Below are 17566 nucleotides of genomic sequence, written 5' to 3' on the forward strand. Positions count from 1 at the left end.
TCCTGAAGTCCTTTACGTTTCCTTTGGGAGATGACCTGCAAGAGTGTCTAACATCCATAACTTTGCAGAGGTGTGGTGGTGGACCGGTAGGACCTCTACGAAGCCCTGTCCAGCGGGCAGATCGCGGCGGCCGGTCTGCGCGTCACCACCCGAGCTCCTGCCCACCGATCACTCCCTGCTGACACTGAAGAACTGCGGTGAGTTTCCTTAAAAACAAAGCTTGTCTGCCCTGTACTCAAAATATTTTGTTTGTATTTAAGCCAATACTACAATATACATAAACATTCATTTATTTTACTTCCACGTAAAATAAGTTTTGAAGCACTTCTCTGTTATCTTGTCGACACACGTACGAGCAATCTTGTGATGAATGAAACTTTGCAACAATGGTTTTAATCTACACCGTAGAAACGGACAGTCAAGTTTTGCAGCTCAATTAAGTTTGACATAGTCAGCTTATTCAGTACTATAAGTCCTGACGTTCAAGTACGAACAAGTCGGAGTGACTCCTCTGTAAGTGGCAGCAAAGTAAAATCTTACCTAAAAGGAGTATGTTAAAAATGTCTTTGAAATCCACAAATAACACCTAGTCATTTTTTTCAATGCACATTCGGATACATTTGATTTAAAATGGTATTTGTCAATGTGTACCATTTAATATGATTTTCTCGATTTTAACTAACCGTAACATGATATTGTCTGTATGAAGGAAACGGTCTGCCAGCAGTTTGTCAACAGTAGGTCTATATTAAATTCTGCTTCACTATGTGTTAAGACAGACAATAGTCTCGCTACGTGACAATGAAAGAGGGGCATATTGCTTGAAATTTAAATAGAGAGCAAACCATGTTCCTATTTAGCACTTGGACAGTACATTTATTTAGTCCGGTTCATTCCACGTGCCTCAAAACACCTCTAAATTGTAATAGCGCCCATTAAATCATTCATGTGCAAGAAACCGGGAAAAGATAGCGGCCTACCGATGCTGTTACTTTTTACAACCACGCGGTGGCGCTCTAGTCTAAAGTTCGAGTGAAGGTGACGGGCTTTTGCGCAGCTGCAGGTTGGCCCCTCCTCTGTTATCGGGGAAGAACAGTGAAATAAACTGGCCTTCCACGATCGCTTGTTTTTCTCGGATTAACTTCTTCTGCGGAGAGGCCACGATGCAGGGGGCGCAGAAGTTGATGAACGTCTTCGTGACGCGGCGGATACCGCACGAAGGAATGAAGATCCTCAGCCAGTGTGGCACGTAAGCAGGTTTATAACCCACTTTTAGTATGAGACTTGCAACAGCAAATACCTGTTTATGGATGTATTGCACGGTTTTTCAGTCTTCGTTATTATTCCCGAGAGTCGCGATTGGGCTTCGTAACTTCCGTTCTTTATGCCTATTTCCGTGGCATTGGGTGCAAAGGTGTCAGAGGACACACTGCAATAAAGTATAAACTTTTCCCACCCGCGCCTCTTCGGTAACATTGAATATGGATATTATACAGGCGTAGACGCTTGCAATCGCAACGTGCCACACAGCGCTTAATAATGGCCATTCATTGAGGAAGACCGGTAATCTGTAGCATCAGAAATAAAATGAAGATTTATCTAACGGTTAAATATGTGATACCTCTCACAGCAATCGATTATGTTGATAAATGAAATCAATAGACTGATTTAGTTCTGTGTTTGTTTTTTTTAAGTAAATGTTTTAAATTCCGGGGTTATTTCGCAGAATGCTGTCTATTCGCTTTTGCGATGATAATAATGGTAGGTACCCGTATTATTTCCCCCCTTGCGCGTTGTTACTGCGCTGTGTGCAGGTGTAAGGTGTCGCTCTGGGACTCCGACGAGCCCATTCCGCGCTCCGAGCTGCTGCAGAGAGTGTCCGGCGCGCACGGGCTGCTCTGCCTCTTATCGGAGCGCATCGACGCCGAAGTGCTGGACGCGGCAGGTGCCAACGCAGCCCTCAAAGCCTAATATTACCACGGAGGGTGTTAATCGCGCTAAAAATCATGCCTCGTGTGGTTCTTGTTTTTAGGGCCAAACTTGAAGGTGATCAGCACATTATCAGTGGGGTTTGACCATCTAGCCATAGATGAAATCAAGAAACGGTGGGGATTTAATTTTTTTTTGTTTTTATTTGTTATTTGCACTCTTTGTAAATCAGTTTGAGATGTATTCAGATGCATGAAAGGTGCTGTACAAATAAAGCTTATTATTATTATTATTATTATCATTATTATCGTTATCATTATCATTAATATTATCATTATTATCATTATTATTATGTTTTCCTTTGCCTGCACAAGGACATTAGTTTCCCTGTATTCAGCCACATTAAATTGTTGTGCTGTTGAGTTTCCCAAGGCACTGCTTATGGGTGTCTGTGCCTGTCCCCCCCCCACAGAGGGATCCGTGTGGGCTACACCCCAGACGTCCTGACGGACGCCACAGCGGAGCTGACCATGGCTCTGCTGCTGGCTACTGCCCGGCGCATCCCCGAGGGCGTGGAAGAGGTCAAAAGGTCAGTGCTTCTGCCTCGGCTCCTTTACCTCTGCGAGCGTAGACTAGGCGTGCATCCGAATTCGCATGCATGCGCAGTAGGTACTGGATTTCGTCAGAAGCCTACTGCTTGACCTCTAATGCAGTATGTACAATGCAGTATGCATGTACTCTGACACACTGCTGGGTGATGCAGCTAGACCTCCGAGAAAGTTAAAAACCACTAATGTTAATGGGTATTGTTTTATAATTAAATTTAAACGGAGACGGTAACTTGCTAACTCTGCTAACTTGACAGAATTTTCTGAGCATGTGACGTTCTCCACTGCTGCAGTGGTCTTGAGGGATAGCATAGCATCCATCGATTGCACACTTCGGAATGTCACAGAATCTAGTATGTCACCCGGGTACTGGTTGCCTGTTGTTGCATCCATACTGAGGATTTGGACATAGTGCTCCCTTTACATACTGTATTTCACCTACTACATAGCAAACCAGTATGCAATTTCGGACACACCCTATGTCTCTTTGCCTTCAGAAGTTATATCTCCATCATCTCCACCATCTTATAACTGTCTGTCCTGGTCGAGGTCACAGGTGGTCTGGGTGGTTGTCCTCTAATAAGTGAAAATGTTTGCTTAATGGACGCCCTTCTTGCAGTGGCGGGTGGAGAAGTTGGAAATCGCTGTGGCTGTGTGGCTATGGTCTGTCCGGCAGCACCGTCGGTGTCATCGGTCTTGGCCGTATCGGTAAAACCCGGCCTCAGTGTGTGTGTGTGTATGTGTATGTGTGACTGGACGGGGTCGTCTGTGAGAAGCTGCTGGGAGATTATGTATGCCGCCCCCTGCTGGATGGTTCAGGGTACTCCATCCAAGGCTTTGATGCTTGTTTGTTGACATATACTGTGAACTCTTTCAGGAATGGCCATCGCTCGCCGGGTGAAGCCTTTTGGGGTTCGAAAGCTGTTGTATTCAGGACGGACGGCTAAACCGCAGGCTGCGGAGGTGGAGGGGGAGTTTGGTGAGGACAGTGTGGATGTGCTGTGGTCTGAGGTCACCGAGGGTGGATATAGATGTCCTCTCCAATGATTTGGGTACTTACTGAGTCCTTCTTCTGTTGGTTTGCATGTGCTGGACAGTGCCCCTGGACCAACTGGTGTCAGACAGTGACTTCATCATCGTGTCCTGCTCCCTGACCCCCGAGACTCAGGGATTGTGTAACAAGGCGCTTTTCAGCAAGATGAAGAAGACCGCAGTCTTTATTAACACCAGCAGGTGGCACCATAATCTCACTCCATTAAAGCTCATTGATCCTGAAATCCTTTACGTTTCCCTTTGGGAGATGACCTGGCAGAGTGTTTATCATCCATGACTTTGCAGAGGTGCAGTGGTGAACCAGGAGGACCTTTACGAAGCCCTGTCCAGCGGGCAGATCGCGGCGGCCGGTCTGGACGTCACCACCCCCGAGCCCCTGCCCACCGATCACCCCCTGCTGACACTGAAGAACTGCGGTGAGTTTTCCCAGCATGCACCAGTGTCACACACTTATTCCTGTTAGCGTGTTTCTCCACCGGAAAGTTAGCCTGCAGCTAACGGTGCTAACAATTACCGGGTTGTCTTGCAGTGATCCTTCCCCATATTGGCAGCGCCACCTACTCCACCAGGGGCATCATGTCTGAGCTGGCTGCCAATAATCTGCTCGCTGGGTTGTCTGGGACAGCCATGCCAAGCGAGCTCGTCCTTTAGGTTCACAGCTAGCTTCTGTTTCGAAGGTTAAGGGGTTTAGTCGACAACACAATGCACTATGTCTCCATGTTGCTGTGCGGGAATCTCACTGTAGGTGTGTGAGCTACGGAACTTGAGTAATTTTTGTTGGAGAGATATGAGAATAGGTGTTAACTCTAGAGTGTTAAAACACTAGTTTGCATATCTTTTAGTCAGGATTATCATTAAAGAAGACTAAAACTACAAGAAAATATTTTTGTAAAATGAAGTAAGATACAACAAAAGAAAATCCTGATTCAGATGAAAGCTATAAATACTGCTTCCGAATCACCTGAAACGTTTCCGCAAAAATAGTGATTTTGTTTGTTTTTAATGAAAATTCCTAATACTTGGAACATTGCTCCCGTTTTGATTACATTAGTACACAATGTCCTACATTTGTACCATGTATATTCATCTAGGGTTCCATAAAGACACATAAAATGTCAGATATTCAAATACAATTACTAAAACTAAAAGATATAAAAAATAGAAATATATTTAAAAATAGAAACTAATAAAACCACATTAACAACTAACTAAAACTAAACTGGATTCCAAATGAAAATTGAAGAGAGAAACCTAAAATCTAAATTGGAAAGAATCAAGATTATAAAGAGACTGCTTTCAGCACAAGGACTAAATTAACACTCCAAGACTGAACCATTTCACTCCTCCTCGTGTGCACTGTAGAAGTCCTTTTTGTGTTTTATCGACTGGAAATGTTTTAGTATGACCTGGTAAGTTTCCATCAAAGTAGGGGCCAGACCACACGTAGGGGCCAGACCACACTCCGGAGTCCCAGTAAACCATCGGCTTTCGGTGGCAGAGAAAACGTTGATGGTTCTGCTGTTAGCATTTCTGACTTGCTGTATTATGCAGAACTGTCCCCTGCGTGTGGTCTGTCCCCTACGGGTGGTCATGCTGTAACTGGTGCTGAGCTCTGTAAACCTCACTGAGCCGAATACTCTCTCTTGTGCCTTATCTTCACGCTCCTCCACGTGATCATGTTTCATGCTGATTAAAGGTTACTTCCTCTCCTTGACTCCATGTCTTAAGTGGTCATGTGCTTGTTTAATGTGAACTATTGCTATGCTACTTTTTTTTCCATTGCCCAATAGTCTAGGTTTTGTAATCCTTACACCAAATTGTGTCTTTTTGCATTAGCATTGGATACAAGTGATACCCAACAATCAATCCATCCATCCATTTTCTATAACCACTTGTCCTACTCAGGATGGTGGGGGGTCCTACCGCAAATAGTTTTTTTAGGTTAGGTCAAAGAACTGCAGATTTAGTTCTGTGGTGATTTCTGAAGACATACCTTTGAAGTGTTTAGCAACCATCTTTTACGTCTCCATCTATCTTCCGCATATCTTCTTAAAACACTGTTTGGTGTGTTACCCCAACACTTGCCATTTTACAGAACTACCTGCTTATAAAGGCACAGGAACCCCTGTGGGTTTTGCAGTAAAATTTGAGAATAAATGAGTTTCAATGCAGAAAACACGCAGTTGCGCAATACGAGTGCCAAACCGTGAGGCGATTTAACAAGCACCTTCCTGAAGAGCGCATGACTCAACGGCAGAAATGCATGCACTGCGAAGGCGGGGGGAGCCTTTTAATATTTATAAATGTATTTAGTGCAGTATTATTACTAATTATTTAAACATCTCATGTCACCCTACAGTTTAGAATTAGCAGGATTAAACTCAGGTCTTAAAACTGGCAAATAAATATTTATCAGGAGAGGGGTTGTGCGCACTTCACCTTTCTGCGTAACGCATACTAACACGGTGTGGGCAGAGCGTCGGAAACATCTAACATACCTGCCATTAAAATCCACCCCTAAGCCTTGTTCCCGTCGCATTTCTTACATGCTGATGACTCGCGTACCATTTTAAAACAACTACAGTTAGCCGAGAGTCGATTGCCTAACACCATCTACGTAGGAACACTTACCAGTCAGAAAAAGTACAAATGGTCACTTTTCCACAGCATGAACTGAATGATCCCAGACAGAAACCTTGGAAAACATCCTAACTGACTTCATGTGAGCTAATTTTACTCCCTTCAAAAACAGGGTAAATATATAGCAACTAATTCTTATTCAAACATGAACTGTTACACAAATGTTTTTTGTTTTGCTTTAAAAATCACACGAAAAGTTTAAACTTCTCATTTAATACAATTAGTTGCAATGTATAGAGGTCCATCTCTAACATTAATATTGCACAAGTGACAGTGTTCTGCACTTGCAAAACCTAAAATATGTATCCAAACGAGTCTGCAGTGCTCAAAGACGTTGCAGTTAACTGGCACTTTGAAACTGCTTTGCAGTGAATGATCCCACCGGTGCGAGGAGGTGAGGCTGGTGTCAGACACCATACACCTGTTCACACGGACACACGTGCACGCAGGGGTTCTGCAACACTGCCTCCCGTAGGCGCTCCACAGCAAATGCAAGCAAAGATGGTCATTCTGTTGAGATCTCCCCCAGATTTGGTTCCAGGTTTATCCCCTGTGTTTTGCTCTGGTAGTCCGTCACAGGGAACGTAAACACAGGATAAAGACACCAGTTAGCCGAACTGCATGTCTTTGGGGTGCAGAAACACGAAAATCCATTTATACGTTATATCCCAAAGTCTAAAATGATTTATCAAAGGACAGGAATGAAATATTTGTACTTTCCGAATTCGGATTCCTCATTTTCCCCGGAAACCGGAGCAAAATGTGGTTCGGCAACTTAATTCTGACCTTTGAAACATCGCCTGTGAATGATCAAACGAGAAAGTGAGAATGTCTGAGTGACGTCAGAAAGGTAGCAGGTGGATTACAGAAAGGCCACTAGTAAGAGTGAAAATCCTAATCTGGCACCGGACAACATCATGGCTGACGAAGTCACGCGGCAGTGCTGGTAAGTCTCGTTACGGCTTCTGTACTGCAAGGCGACACTAAATGCGAACTGTACTTCATGACCAGGAGTTAAAATGTAAAAGTTAACTGTGTGTGTGCCGCCAGTCTGCAACTGGCTCCCTCTCACAGCGCTTTAGTGTCCAGTGGTTTACTGCCAGGTGAGACGTAGGAGTGCTTCTCTGTTTGCTGTCAAACGCAGTCATGTCAGCCAGGCAGACTGAGCGCAGTGCATTGTGGGAAGAGGGAGAGCAAGATGGATTTGAGAGGCAATTTAAAGGCACTTTAGTGGAAATTTAGTGGTCAGGACCAGAAGTCCCACAGTCAGGGGTGACCCAAGATGTCCGAAGTGGCAGTGAACACAACATGGCAGAACGCCCCAGGGCACATGTAGCCAGACTATGGCACCGTGGGTCCAGCGCACCGTCCCCGACTTGAAGAGAAGGGCCCACAAGGTTCCTGCTACTTGAGAACGTTGGTATCGATGCTGGAAAGTCAGAGGATGGAGCATAGAATGCTGCCGTTGCTGTGGCAACCGCTCTCCACCCTGGCGCTGATCCGGGTCGCCATGGCGATAGGACGCTTGCTGGGGGGGGCCGTAGGGGCGGTGCCCTGGCCCTCAAAGTGAGGGCGTGGTGGGGGGTCTTCCAGGGCCCAGGCGGGCTCCGCTTGGCCCGCGCTGGTGCCGACGTGGGACAGGAGCCAGGGACAGATGGACCGAGTTGACATTATACTCTGTAAACAAACTGGAGTGTCTACTGTGTGTGTGTGTGTGTGTGTGTGTGTGTGTGTGTGTCGTCCTCAATGTACACCAGCAGTACCATTTACCGCTGTTGGACGTATTGGCACTATAGTCTGAACACTGAGTGAGAATTATGTTCTGAACACTATTTACCAGAGTCATAGGTGCTGTTTTTATACATTATTTATACCACACTCTGCATACCATGTGCACCACTGTACAGATGGACATTTCCTGATGATTCATTTACAGAAATATATATATACTAAAGGGCGCGCGCTGTCCTTATTTGGGCTCCTGTAGCTCAACAATATATATATACTAAAGCGGTTTCTAGAACCGCATTTTGTTCTCCAAGTACTTTGTGCAAGGACAAACTGAATCTAACATGAACATGAACGAAACATCAGAATCGACTCAGAATCAAATATGCAAATTTACAGCAATTAAGCAGCTGAAAACCCCATGTGTAGAGTAAGTGGCGGCTTACCTCCTGCTGCCGTGGAATAGCAAGGTGTTGTTAAGGAGCAGACAGTCGCTGTTGCCGGGGGCCTGGCGCACCAGCGGCTTGGCACTTCCGGAACGTCCCTGGTAGACCACGTTCTCCTGCACCAGTCCCTTCACGTTCTCCAGAACCAGGATGCCGCAGCCTTGGACAGGCTGAATGCGGTTCCTCAACACCTGAGGGTGGGTGCGGGGGGGGTGGGTGGGGCTGTTGAGGAGGAGGTTGGGGCCAATACGTAAGCCCCACCCCCACAAAGACCACGCCCCCTCACCTTCAGGTCGGCCGGCTCCATCAGCCGCACGCCACAGCCACGGTTCCCCACCACGTCGTTCTCCACGATGAGCCCGTCGCCGCGCGCGCTGATGCCATGGCCGCCGTTGTCATAGACACCATTACCGCGGAGCTCGGCACGGCAGCCGGCCGCCACCTGCACGCCGGTGTGCCCGTTGGCGCAGATGCAGTTGGCGACCAGGCGGGAGAGCTGCGCACTCTGCATGAGGGCCACACCCGCCGCCCCGTTGCTGTGCACCGCGTTGCCCACAAGGTTCAGGGCCTCGCTGGTCTTCACGTACAGCCCGACCGCTGTGGGGAGAGTGGGGGCAGATACACAAGGGCGCGCGCTGTCCTTATTTGGGCTCCTGTAGCTCAACAAGCAAAGACCTGCGCTAGTTATGCAAAGGTCGCGAGTTCAAATCCCAGGAAGCTTGTACATATTGGATCCCTACTGTAAGTTATTTTGAATAAAAGTCTCAGGTAAAATTACTGCATTTATATAATATAGTGAAGTTACCATATGTGGCCAACAGGGAGCACCACACAAATGTATGGTTTGAGTGCTGGTAAACACCACTGCTGGGGTGCACAGAGTACACTCAGAGAGCCTCAGCTTCTGAAATATCAGATATCAACTCATGGTACCAGATCCCATTGCTGCCCCCCGCCCCCTTCATGCCCCCCCCCCCCACCTCCATTGCAGCTGATCAGGTTGTTCTCCAGCAGAGCCACGCCCAGCAGCCGCCGGGATGTGTAGCGCTCGTCCTCGCTGTCCAGGTCGCTCTCCCAGGCCAGCATCTCCCCCTCCTCGTTGAAGTTCTCGTTGGCTCCTCCCCCACCGCCTGCCGCCAACCCCCCGGCGGCCCCCTGGCCCGCAAGGTACCCCTCCCCAGCGGCCTCACTGTCCTTCTGGCAGAAGACAGCGACGCCGTAGATGCGGTTGTGGGTGATGTGGTTCTCTGAGAGCTGGGGCAGGCTGGAGGACATGACCCACACGCCACAGCCCCTGTTGCCTGCAGAGGGAGCCGGAGAAGCCGAGTTGGTCAGTGAATCCTGGCTAGTCGGCAGACATTAAAACGGCATGTTTGCAGAAGAACGCTGAAGACATCGCTCAGTCCAAACGGCACCATCAGCAACTCAAAATAGCCTTTCACCGATAAGTCTCAGGCTAAAAACAGGAGGCGTGTTCGCAAGAGACAGATGCTCGTAATTACACAACGTCTTCGTCAGACAGGCGGACAAACAAACAAGGCAACAGATGGCACGACGAACAGCAAATAAAGGACCAGACATGCTGAGATCACCGGAGACAGGTGCACTCACAGTAGATGTAGTTCCCCTCGATGAGGCCCCGCCCCCTCTCTCCCACCACCACGCCATCAGAGTAGCCGTAGCAAATAAAATTGTTCCTAAGAACCGGGTCCCCGCCCTTCCGGATGTCGGCTCCGCCCCATTGGTTCTCGCAGATGACATTGTCTGTCCAAGATGGAAATAAAGCATGCAGAAAATGTTTTTAAAAATGCTGAATTCTTTTGTCCTTCATTCTGTGCAAGTACAGCAGAAACTAAATATAACCAAGTTAAATAATATTCCCGAGACAACAGTCCAGACGCATTCTCCCCACGGAGGGAATTACAGTCTGAGTCGGGGGGGGGGGGGGTGGCGGTGTACAGAGGAGGAGGGGCCTACCCACAATCAGGCCCTTGCCGTTCTCATTCACCGCAATGCCAGCCGCCTGGCCCTGGAAGATGTGGTTCCCACTGAAAAGCAAAGCAAACTCAAAGTGTCCATCCCCCATTAAGAACGCAGCAGGGCTGCTTCGTAAATCACAGTGTCCGTTCAAAATGGCACAATCGACAAAAGAAAAACCCAAGCCTGCTACGCCTGAGCAGGAAAACCAAATGCTAGCGGACAAGCACGCACCTGACCGCGGGGTTCCCATTATACAGGATATAGATGCCTGCCTCTTTGTTTCCGTAGATCTGGTTGCCACGAATAGAGCCCTTTCCGTTTCCCAGGACGACGATGCCGGAACGCAGGCCGCTGTGGATTCTGTTGCACTGTGGTGGATGAACAAATGAGAAAGATTCTTCACAGGATCCAGACACATGGACGCGAGGCGACTTGGAATGCCTGCTAGGGCATTAAGCTGTCACTGAGGACGACTCGCCATGGCAACGAGACTCACGCCTCGAAAGAGCAGCACTTAACTGTTAAGGACTCATAAGCTGAACATTAAATTGCCAAGGGGGGGGGGGGTTAACTTTAATATTCCAGTACCATAGGGATCAATACACATGCATGAGGCCCCCATTCATCCACCACGATGCACCTGGGGGGCAGGGGCACCGTAAAGGGAGGGAAACTCACTACAATTCCCTAAAAGATTTGGAACATAATCGGATTGGTCTGGGTTGGGGGCCCAAAATGTCTAGCGGTGTTTCGGAGGCCAATGTCTTACCAGTACAATGGGGTTGGCGCCCTTGCGGATGTCCATGCCGGCCTCGGCGTTGGAGTGGATGTTGTTCTCGGCGACGAGGCCCTGGGAGGCGAGGCGGAAAAACACACCAGTCGCCCGGCACCCACGCACCTCGTTCCGTAGCATGACAATCTGGGGGGGGGGGGAAGGGGGACAATGGGTTTCCATGTTGACAAGACGAGAAGCCCTGAAAAACCCCTGCCCCCCCCCACCCACCTTGGCGTTCTGGATGCAGCGCACGGCGTAGGTCAGAGTGCGGAACACGTTAGCTTCCAGCCGGGCGTGTCCGTGGTTGCACACCAGCACGCCGCCCTTGCCGTCCCGGAAGAGGCAGCCGCGCAGCAGGCAGCCCTGCACGGAGGTGACCAGTGCCCGAGCCTCCCCGTCCTCCTGCAGCTCCTGCTGGAGGGTGCTCAGTCCCGGTGGGGCAGGAGAAGACAGAGAGTGGGGGGCCCTTCCCAGGAGGTGCGACAGGCCGTGGGAGCTGTGAGCAAGCCTGTAAGCTGGCCTGTAGGGGGCGCTGTCTCCGCCATCACGCTCCTCCACCTCCTCCTCGTCGCTCGGCTCGCTCTCGCTGCAGTCGTCCTCGATGACAGTGCCCTCCCCGAGCGCCTCCTCTTTCCCCCGGCCACTCCGGCGCCCCGAGTCCCACCCCGCTTCTTTCTGGCACAGGGAGGGGGCAGCGGCCACTGGCCGGGAGCAGGGCTGGCTATCCCCGCCCCCCGGCTCGCCGCCAGCGGTGCAGGCCCGGGCCAGAGCAGCCAGGTGCCGGAAGGCCCAGTTGCGGTCAGAGACGGGCGGTCCGTCCACGGTGACCGAGGCGCCGTCGCTGCCGGAGAAGTCACAGCTATCCAGCAGGCTGAGCGCCACGCTCTGAAAGTGGACGCCGCTTGCCTGGCCGAAGGAGCAGAACCGAGCCTGGCACGTGCCGGGCCCGCGGACCTGCAGCTGGCCTCCTTCCACATTGCAGTTATCCAGCTGCACATGGCCAGAGGACGTCTGCAACAACACCACCACCATCACAAGAAACCTTATTACTAAAAATGTAATGATCTTTATTTGTTTAGCGGATGTTTCACCAAAGTGATGTACAAAGCAGGGTCAGATAGGCCCTACTGTAACTGGGAGTTAAGAGCCTCGCTAATGGGTTCGATGGTGACATCACTCAGCCGGCTCTGGGGTTTGAACTGGCAACCTTCTGAACACAGGCACGGCCTGCTAACCCTCTGAGCCTCACACTGCTCCCAGGCTCATCCCTGTATCTCAGTAAAACGCCCACATCCCAAACTCGGGCTACAGGTCACACCACAAACAGCTGAATTTGCATTACAGAACAACAGGGGAGCATTAAAACTTGGCACAAAGAATTGGCCAGTTAGCTACCTCTCGGCGCATTTGTGTTTAATATGTGTTCCTCAGTGGCTGACACAAAATGCAGAATAAGATTTCCTTGCACAGTGTAACTCACTATGTACTGTGAAACTGATTCTCACTACTGCATGCGCAGCACAGACGCAGGACGGCCTCCCAGCGACGCGGACTGACCTTGTAAATGACGGGCGAGAACCAGGCGGGCATTAGGACCAGATTACAGAGCCTGGCGGTGGGACACTGCTGCTCGATACTGACCAGGAGAGCCACCTCGCCCAGCCTGCCCCTGCCCACGATCTCCACGGGCAGCTTCAGAAGTAGCTCTGTCTGCTCCTCGTAGACGCCTGGCTGAAGCACGATACGGTCGAAGGGCCCTGCCACCGACAGCGCCCCCCGCAGGCTCTCCAGCTCGCAGCCAACCCCTACGTGCCACACACGGCGGTCTTTCCTGCGCCGGAACAGGTAGAGGCAGTTGGAGGCGTCCACCTCGGCCCCATTCTGGGTCCATGTGCGGCTGGCCAGGGTGTGTTGCCTCAGCGCCTCCCTCCAGGACTGGGGCTCCACGTCCGGCCTGTTGGGCCAGTTGGGATGCCGGCATTCAGGGCAGCGCAGGCACAGCTGCCGCCACAGCGTCTTGTCCAGGCTGAGGATGAGCTCGCGCCAGGCCCGGCACACCTGGCTGCAGCGGCCCAGGTCCGGGAGGGGCAGGTACCCCAGGATCACCCGCCACAGCTCCACGGGCAAGACGGCGGGATCCATCAGCACACGCCTGCTGCGAGCCGGGCAGCCTGGTGCCGGGAAAGACGGAATGAAGCAAGTAACAGAATAGTGACATCTGCATATTTAGCAAACGTTTTCTGTCCAAAGCGATGTACAAGTGAGGCAAATGGCACATTACAAACATGCAAGCTGTCAAGGAGTCAACTAGGCATACATGCGGTTAGGCTGAGCTTCCAGTGTCAGCAGGATTAACGCAGGAGCTACAGGACTTCTAACAAAGCAAGAACGTGATAAGGCTATTCAAGGACCAAGCCTGAGAGAAAACTACTAAAAATTCCGTCAGATTTCCATACATTCATAACAATTCATAATTCAGTGGGGCAACAGCTACATTCACACCATGTCATTTTCCTAAAGAAATACAAGTACTTACCAACAACAACAATTTAAGCTTTACTTACGGTTATATTGTATTAAAATTAATGGTACCCCTGTTTGTTTACAATGAGTATCACTGATACAATGAAGTATCACGCGAAAGTTTTTAAAAGCACTAAAATTTGGAAATAATTTCAACAGACGATGTTTTTTTTTTTTTTATATGTCTAACATAATCGTATATACGCTGTAGCAGATTAACAGGGTTCCGGGGAATGTTAATTTAATAAAGCAAAATGGAACAGCTAGCCCGGACAGCACCAGAGCCCCGAACTGGCCGCGGAACCCACCATAGTCAGTTACTGCAAACCTCAAAAGTTATTTAACCTTTCGATGAGTTTTACGGGTTTTGCGTCGCGGAAATCGGACACGTGAGCTGCTGGTAACTTGATAACTAGTCCTGCCGTGTTAATTTAACATGCAACAACGGATTAAAGTAAAGATATCACACTCACGGCTTCACGGTGTCCGACTCATGTTCCCCGGTCTTCCTTCCCTTCCCAACGCCCAGCGCGGTTCCACTTCGGCAGCAAAACCAGCTTTCCGCTCCCCCTCCTTCCTCGGATCCCCTCTACGCTTTGGGATCCTTCAGCCCCACGCATGAAACCCGAGGCGCCGAGAAGAAAACGCAGAGTTGCCCGGAAGAAGCAGCCCTGATGATAATGCAGATTAATAATGCAGATGTGCGCTTCGTTAGACGGCGTGATGCTGAAGCTGCAGAGCCAGAGCCGGAGCCGCCAGCCGCACGACTCCCTTCCCCCGGACTCAGAGCCCCTTCCCTTAAGCCGTGTTGCTGCTGTCGGCTTTTGTCCTGCTTTCCCCGCATGTAGCGGCTTGTCCTCCCGGTTTATCCCTGTGCAATCTTGCACGCCCAGCTGCCATGCTGTTGCTTCGCTTCTGCGTAACTATGACTATGGGAATATCACGGTGCACAGTATTTAATTCCGAGGAGACGCCGCAAGCTCCATCATACACGCTTTCAGGCGTCTGCTTCTTTCGGTTTTGCAGGCCCGACTGCCGGTAAAGATTATGTTAAAGCGAAATATTACGAATAACGGTGAATTATTGCCAATCCCCTGCTGGAAGGAAGAGAGCTGACGGTAAATCGGCGGCGCGGTGGGGCGGAGCCCCGGCTTTCCGTGCGCGGTGCCTGTGCCCGGGCAATAGAGGAGGAGTTTGGGCATTATTTATTTATTTACTCGGTCACATATCTCTTTACGGCCCTGTCATTGTCATAATCACGGAGTAAGCAATTCAGTGACTGACATAATCGTTTTAACATATTGCAATATATTAAAACTCCATCCTCGCACTTTCGACATACATTTTTATAGGTTAGTGATGATTCAGAATCTAAGGGCCACATCCGAGGGCAAAGTGTGGTATACCACGGAGGGCTCCGTTCTATTGCAGATTTCTGCTATAGTTGCGTTATTAATTGGACATTTAGGCATTAAAGTTAAGATATATTTTAATTCCCATAGCTCCTACTCCACCCATTGGGCTACCAATACAAGAAGAGAATATTTCTGAAGAAATCAACCACCCAAAAATCCTGAAAGGAAATACTGCAGACGCAGGCAACATTTCCAAATATTTTATTGAAAACACAATATCATTTCCATGTCAGAACTGTCCCAAGTCAGGCAGGACACACCAAGCAATTTGATTTAATTTAAACCATCATTGAAGTAATGTAAATGTTGGCGTACGCATGATCTCGTTCCCTTGTGTTCCAGGGGCATTAAAGCATCTTCCTCCACAACATCTCCAGATGAGAGAGTTGAAATAGTCCGTTACATTGCTGGCTTTTGCACTTGGTGACGCCGGCCCGGTTCTCGTGGGCTTCTCCAGGCGTCCAGGCCGGGGGAGGCAACTCATATGCTGTCCAACTTCCTGAGAACATATGGGGCTGAAAAAAAAAACCCACCAGATACGTAACTTTTTAATTACTTACCCACACTGTCAGAAAAAAGTAGCAATTTGTACCTCTGAGGGTACAACTACCTGCCACTGGGGCTGTACCCTCAAGGGTCTGCCAGTAGCTGTAGGTAAATGTACCCTTTAGTCTAATTTAAATGGACTCTGGGGAAAATGTTTGTACATTTGGAATCAGAACAGGACCAGGACTGCTGCACTCATTACTTTCCAAGTATTCCAAGATTTTCTCTCACAGTCAAAAGATACACAATTAGCAGAGTTGGGTAATTCGGGTCAGGAGAGTAAAAGTCCAGACCGGGATTTTGTTTCAACCAACCTAGTTGAATACTCTGACTGTCACTCTTTTTGCTTTTACTCTCTGGACCTGAATTACCCAACAGTTAGGCAACTGTTTTCTCTAAATTGCCCACAGTTGCATGCATTCTGATTTATGCAAATGAGCTATTTTCTTGCACATATTTTCTAGAAAAACATACAAGTTGAATGTCTGCAATTCCTTATTTACTTACATAGTTTTCTGTGAGCCATTCACGCGTTCAGGGATTGCGCTACTAATGTATTAAAACAAAATACGCAACAGCCTTAAAATTATATGACATCAGCACACCTAGATTCGGTTCATAGCCTGGTTTGTATTCATATAAGGCATGTACTGTAAAAGCACCAACGGAAGGAATATTATCGCCAGGCTAATCACAATGACCTCTCACTATTACATTTCTAATGCAGTGACGTGCCCAGATCATTCTGTACGTTTCAGGGTCGTTTTCCGGGGAGTATCTATTTCATCGTGCGCAACGGATACACGGCAATAAGCACAGCAAACACTGGCGTCCGTGGTGTCGATGCAAAAGATTCGTACCAGGCCTGGACAGCACAGAAACATACCAGCGGCAAAAGACTTAAATGAAAAAGAAATAAACGCTGGAAAGGCACCTTCATTTCACAGTCTGGCGGAAAGGGTGCGTGGGCAAAGCCTGTCTATACATATAAGATTGGCCGAGACCCTAAACAGGTAATTGGATGGATGGATGGATGGATGAATGAATGAATGAATGAATGAATGAATGAATGAATGAATGGTTCTGCATTTATGACCAGCAATCTTTTGCGTATTTCTGTATAAACAGGTGGGTATGCACTTTAATGTGGGATGCTGGTGGGAAATCTGCTATAGATATTTGTTAGACGGAATAAAGAAAATTAGTGAAACGTGATATACCATGCAGCCTCCGACGATACTTACTGATTCTGAGAAGAGCGACATAAACCAGGAAATTCCGTAGAGACGAAATGACATCTTGCCGCATCTTTTTCTTCATCTCCTCCGGGTCCATTTTTGGCCCAAGTCCTTCAATCTTGAACATTGTTCGACTGGAAATAAGCTAGCCTAGAGAATCGGGCTATTTGTCTATTAGTCTCCGGCGGTGCGGATCTCGCAGTGCTTGTCAGCTTTCGACCTTCGTGTCGCACGGAAGTCGTCCGACAGCTACGGGGTGCGCAAAGGTACAAACCGTACAACAAGACCGCAAACGCTTTGCGCGATTCACGCGTGCGGATGGACACGCAAGATCCACGCATTTCGGTAGCCGATTCCGCAGCACAGCATTCAATTGTTGCGAAATATTTCCCAAGACTGGCTGTGCAATATTACTCAAGAGGAATTCTATCCAGTAAGTATAATACCGACCCATCAACTTGAATTAAGGTCAGTCGTTTGCTGTAAACGTTGAAAAATATATAATCACATTTATCATATTGATTCATATAAACTATTTTGTGAGCCGAAGCTTCTAATTTTATGACTAAATAACACAAATTACCACAAAATAATGAAATAACATTTAAAAATCAGTGTGGTGACTAAAATATATTTGGTCCCTTCAGGGTAATTATGGAAACTCTCCAGCAGATGGCGACACATG

At 48.6% G+C, this 17566-nt stretch overlaps 4 protein-coding genes across 5 annotated transcripts in view; 2 read left to right on the forward strand and 2 right to left on the reverse strand.

The window, feature by feature from the left end:
* Positions 1-1116: 1116 nt before the first annotated feature.
* On the forward strand, positions 1117-5304 carry grhpra (glyoxylate reductase/hydroxypyruvate reductase a). The gene is made up of 9 exons (XM_048971844.1): positions 1117-1249; positions 1815-1945; positions 2033-2105; positions 2402-2518; positions 3157-3245; positions 3415-3516; positions 3635-3770; positions 3876-4006; positions 4120-5304. The coding sequence occupies exons 1-9, from the start codon at positions 1164-1166 to the stop codon at positions 4239-4241; spliced, it is 987 nt and encodes a 328-aa protein (XP_048827801.1). The 5' UTR covers positions 1117-1163; the 3' UTR covers positions 4242-5304.
* Positions 5305-6427: 1123 nt separating this feature from the next.
* fbxo10 (F-box protein 10) lies at positions 6428-14862 on the reverse strand. Its single transcript, XM_048971836.1, has 11 exons — positions 14156-14862; positions 12717-13330; positions 11388-12170; positions 11154-11303; positions 10616-10752; positions 10382-10452; positions 10016-10168; positions 9385-9705; positions 8691-9001; positions 8405-8595; positions 6428-7851 (listed from the first exon to the last, which is right to left on the reverse strand). Exons 2-11 carry the CDS (start codon positions 13299-13301, stop codon positions 7668-7670), a joined length of 2886 nt encoding a protein of 961 aa, XP_048827793.1. The 5' UTR covers positions 13302-13330; positions 14156-14862; the 3' UTR covers positions 6428-7667.
* A 420-nt stretch (positions 14863-15282) lies between these two features.
* tomm5 (translocase of outer mitochondrial membrane 5 homolog (yeast)) lies at positions 15283-17134 on the reverse strand. Its single transcript, XM_048971846.1, has 2 exons — positions 16888-17134; positions 15283-15612 (listed from the first exon to the last, which is right to left on the reverse strand). The coding sequence occupies exons 1-2, from the start codon at positions 17006-17008 to the stop codon at positions 15578-15580; spliced, it is 156 nt and encodes a 51-aa protein (XP_048827803.1). The 5' UTR covers positions 17009-17134; the 3' UTR covers positions 15283-15577.
* Positions 16445-17566, forward strand: part of LOC125705325 (FERM and PDZ domain-containing protein 1-like) — a 28211-nt gene continuing 27089 nt past the window's right edge. Inside the window, exon 1 of one of the 2 annotated variants that reach the window (XM_048971829.1) lies at positions 16445-16656. The gene's annotated coding sequence lies outside the window, so the exon portion shown is untranslated. Of the gene's footprint in view, positions 16657-17174; positions 17315-17566 lie in introns of those variants that run through there. The other variant, XM_048971828.1, reaches the window with a different exon arrangement.

This window comes from Brienomyrus brachyistius, chromosome 12 (genome assembly GCF_023856365.1).
Source record: "Brienomyrus brachyistius isolate T26 chromosome 12, BBRACH_0.4, whole genome shotgun sequence".
Classification (NCBI taxonomy): Eukaryota; Metazoa; Chordata; class Actinopteri; order Osteoglossiformes; family Mormyridae; genus Brienomyrus; species Brienomyrus brachyistius.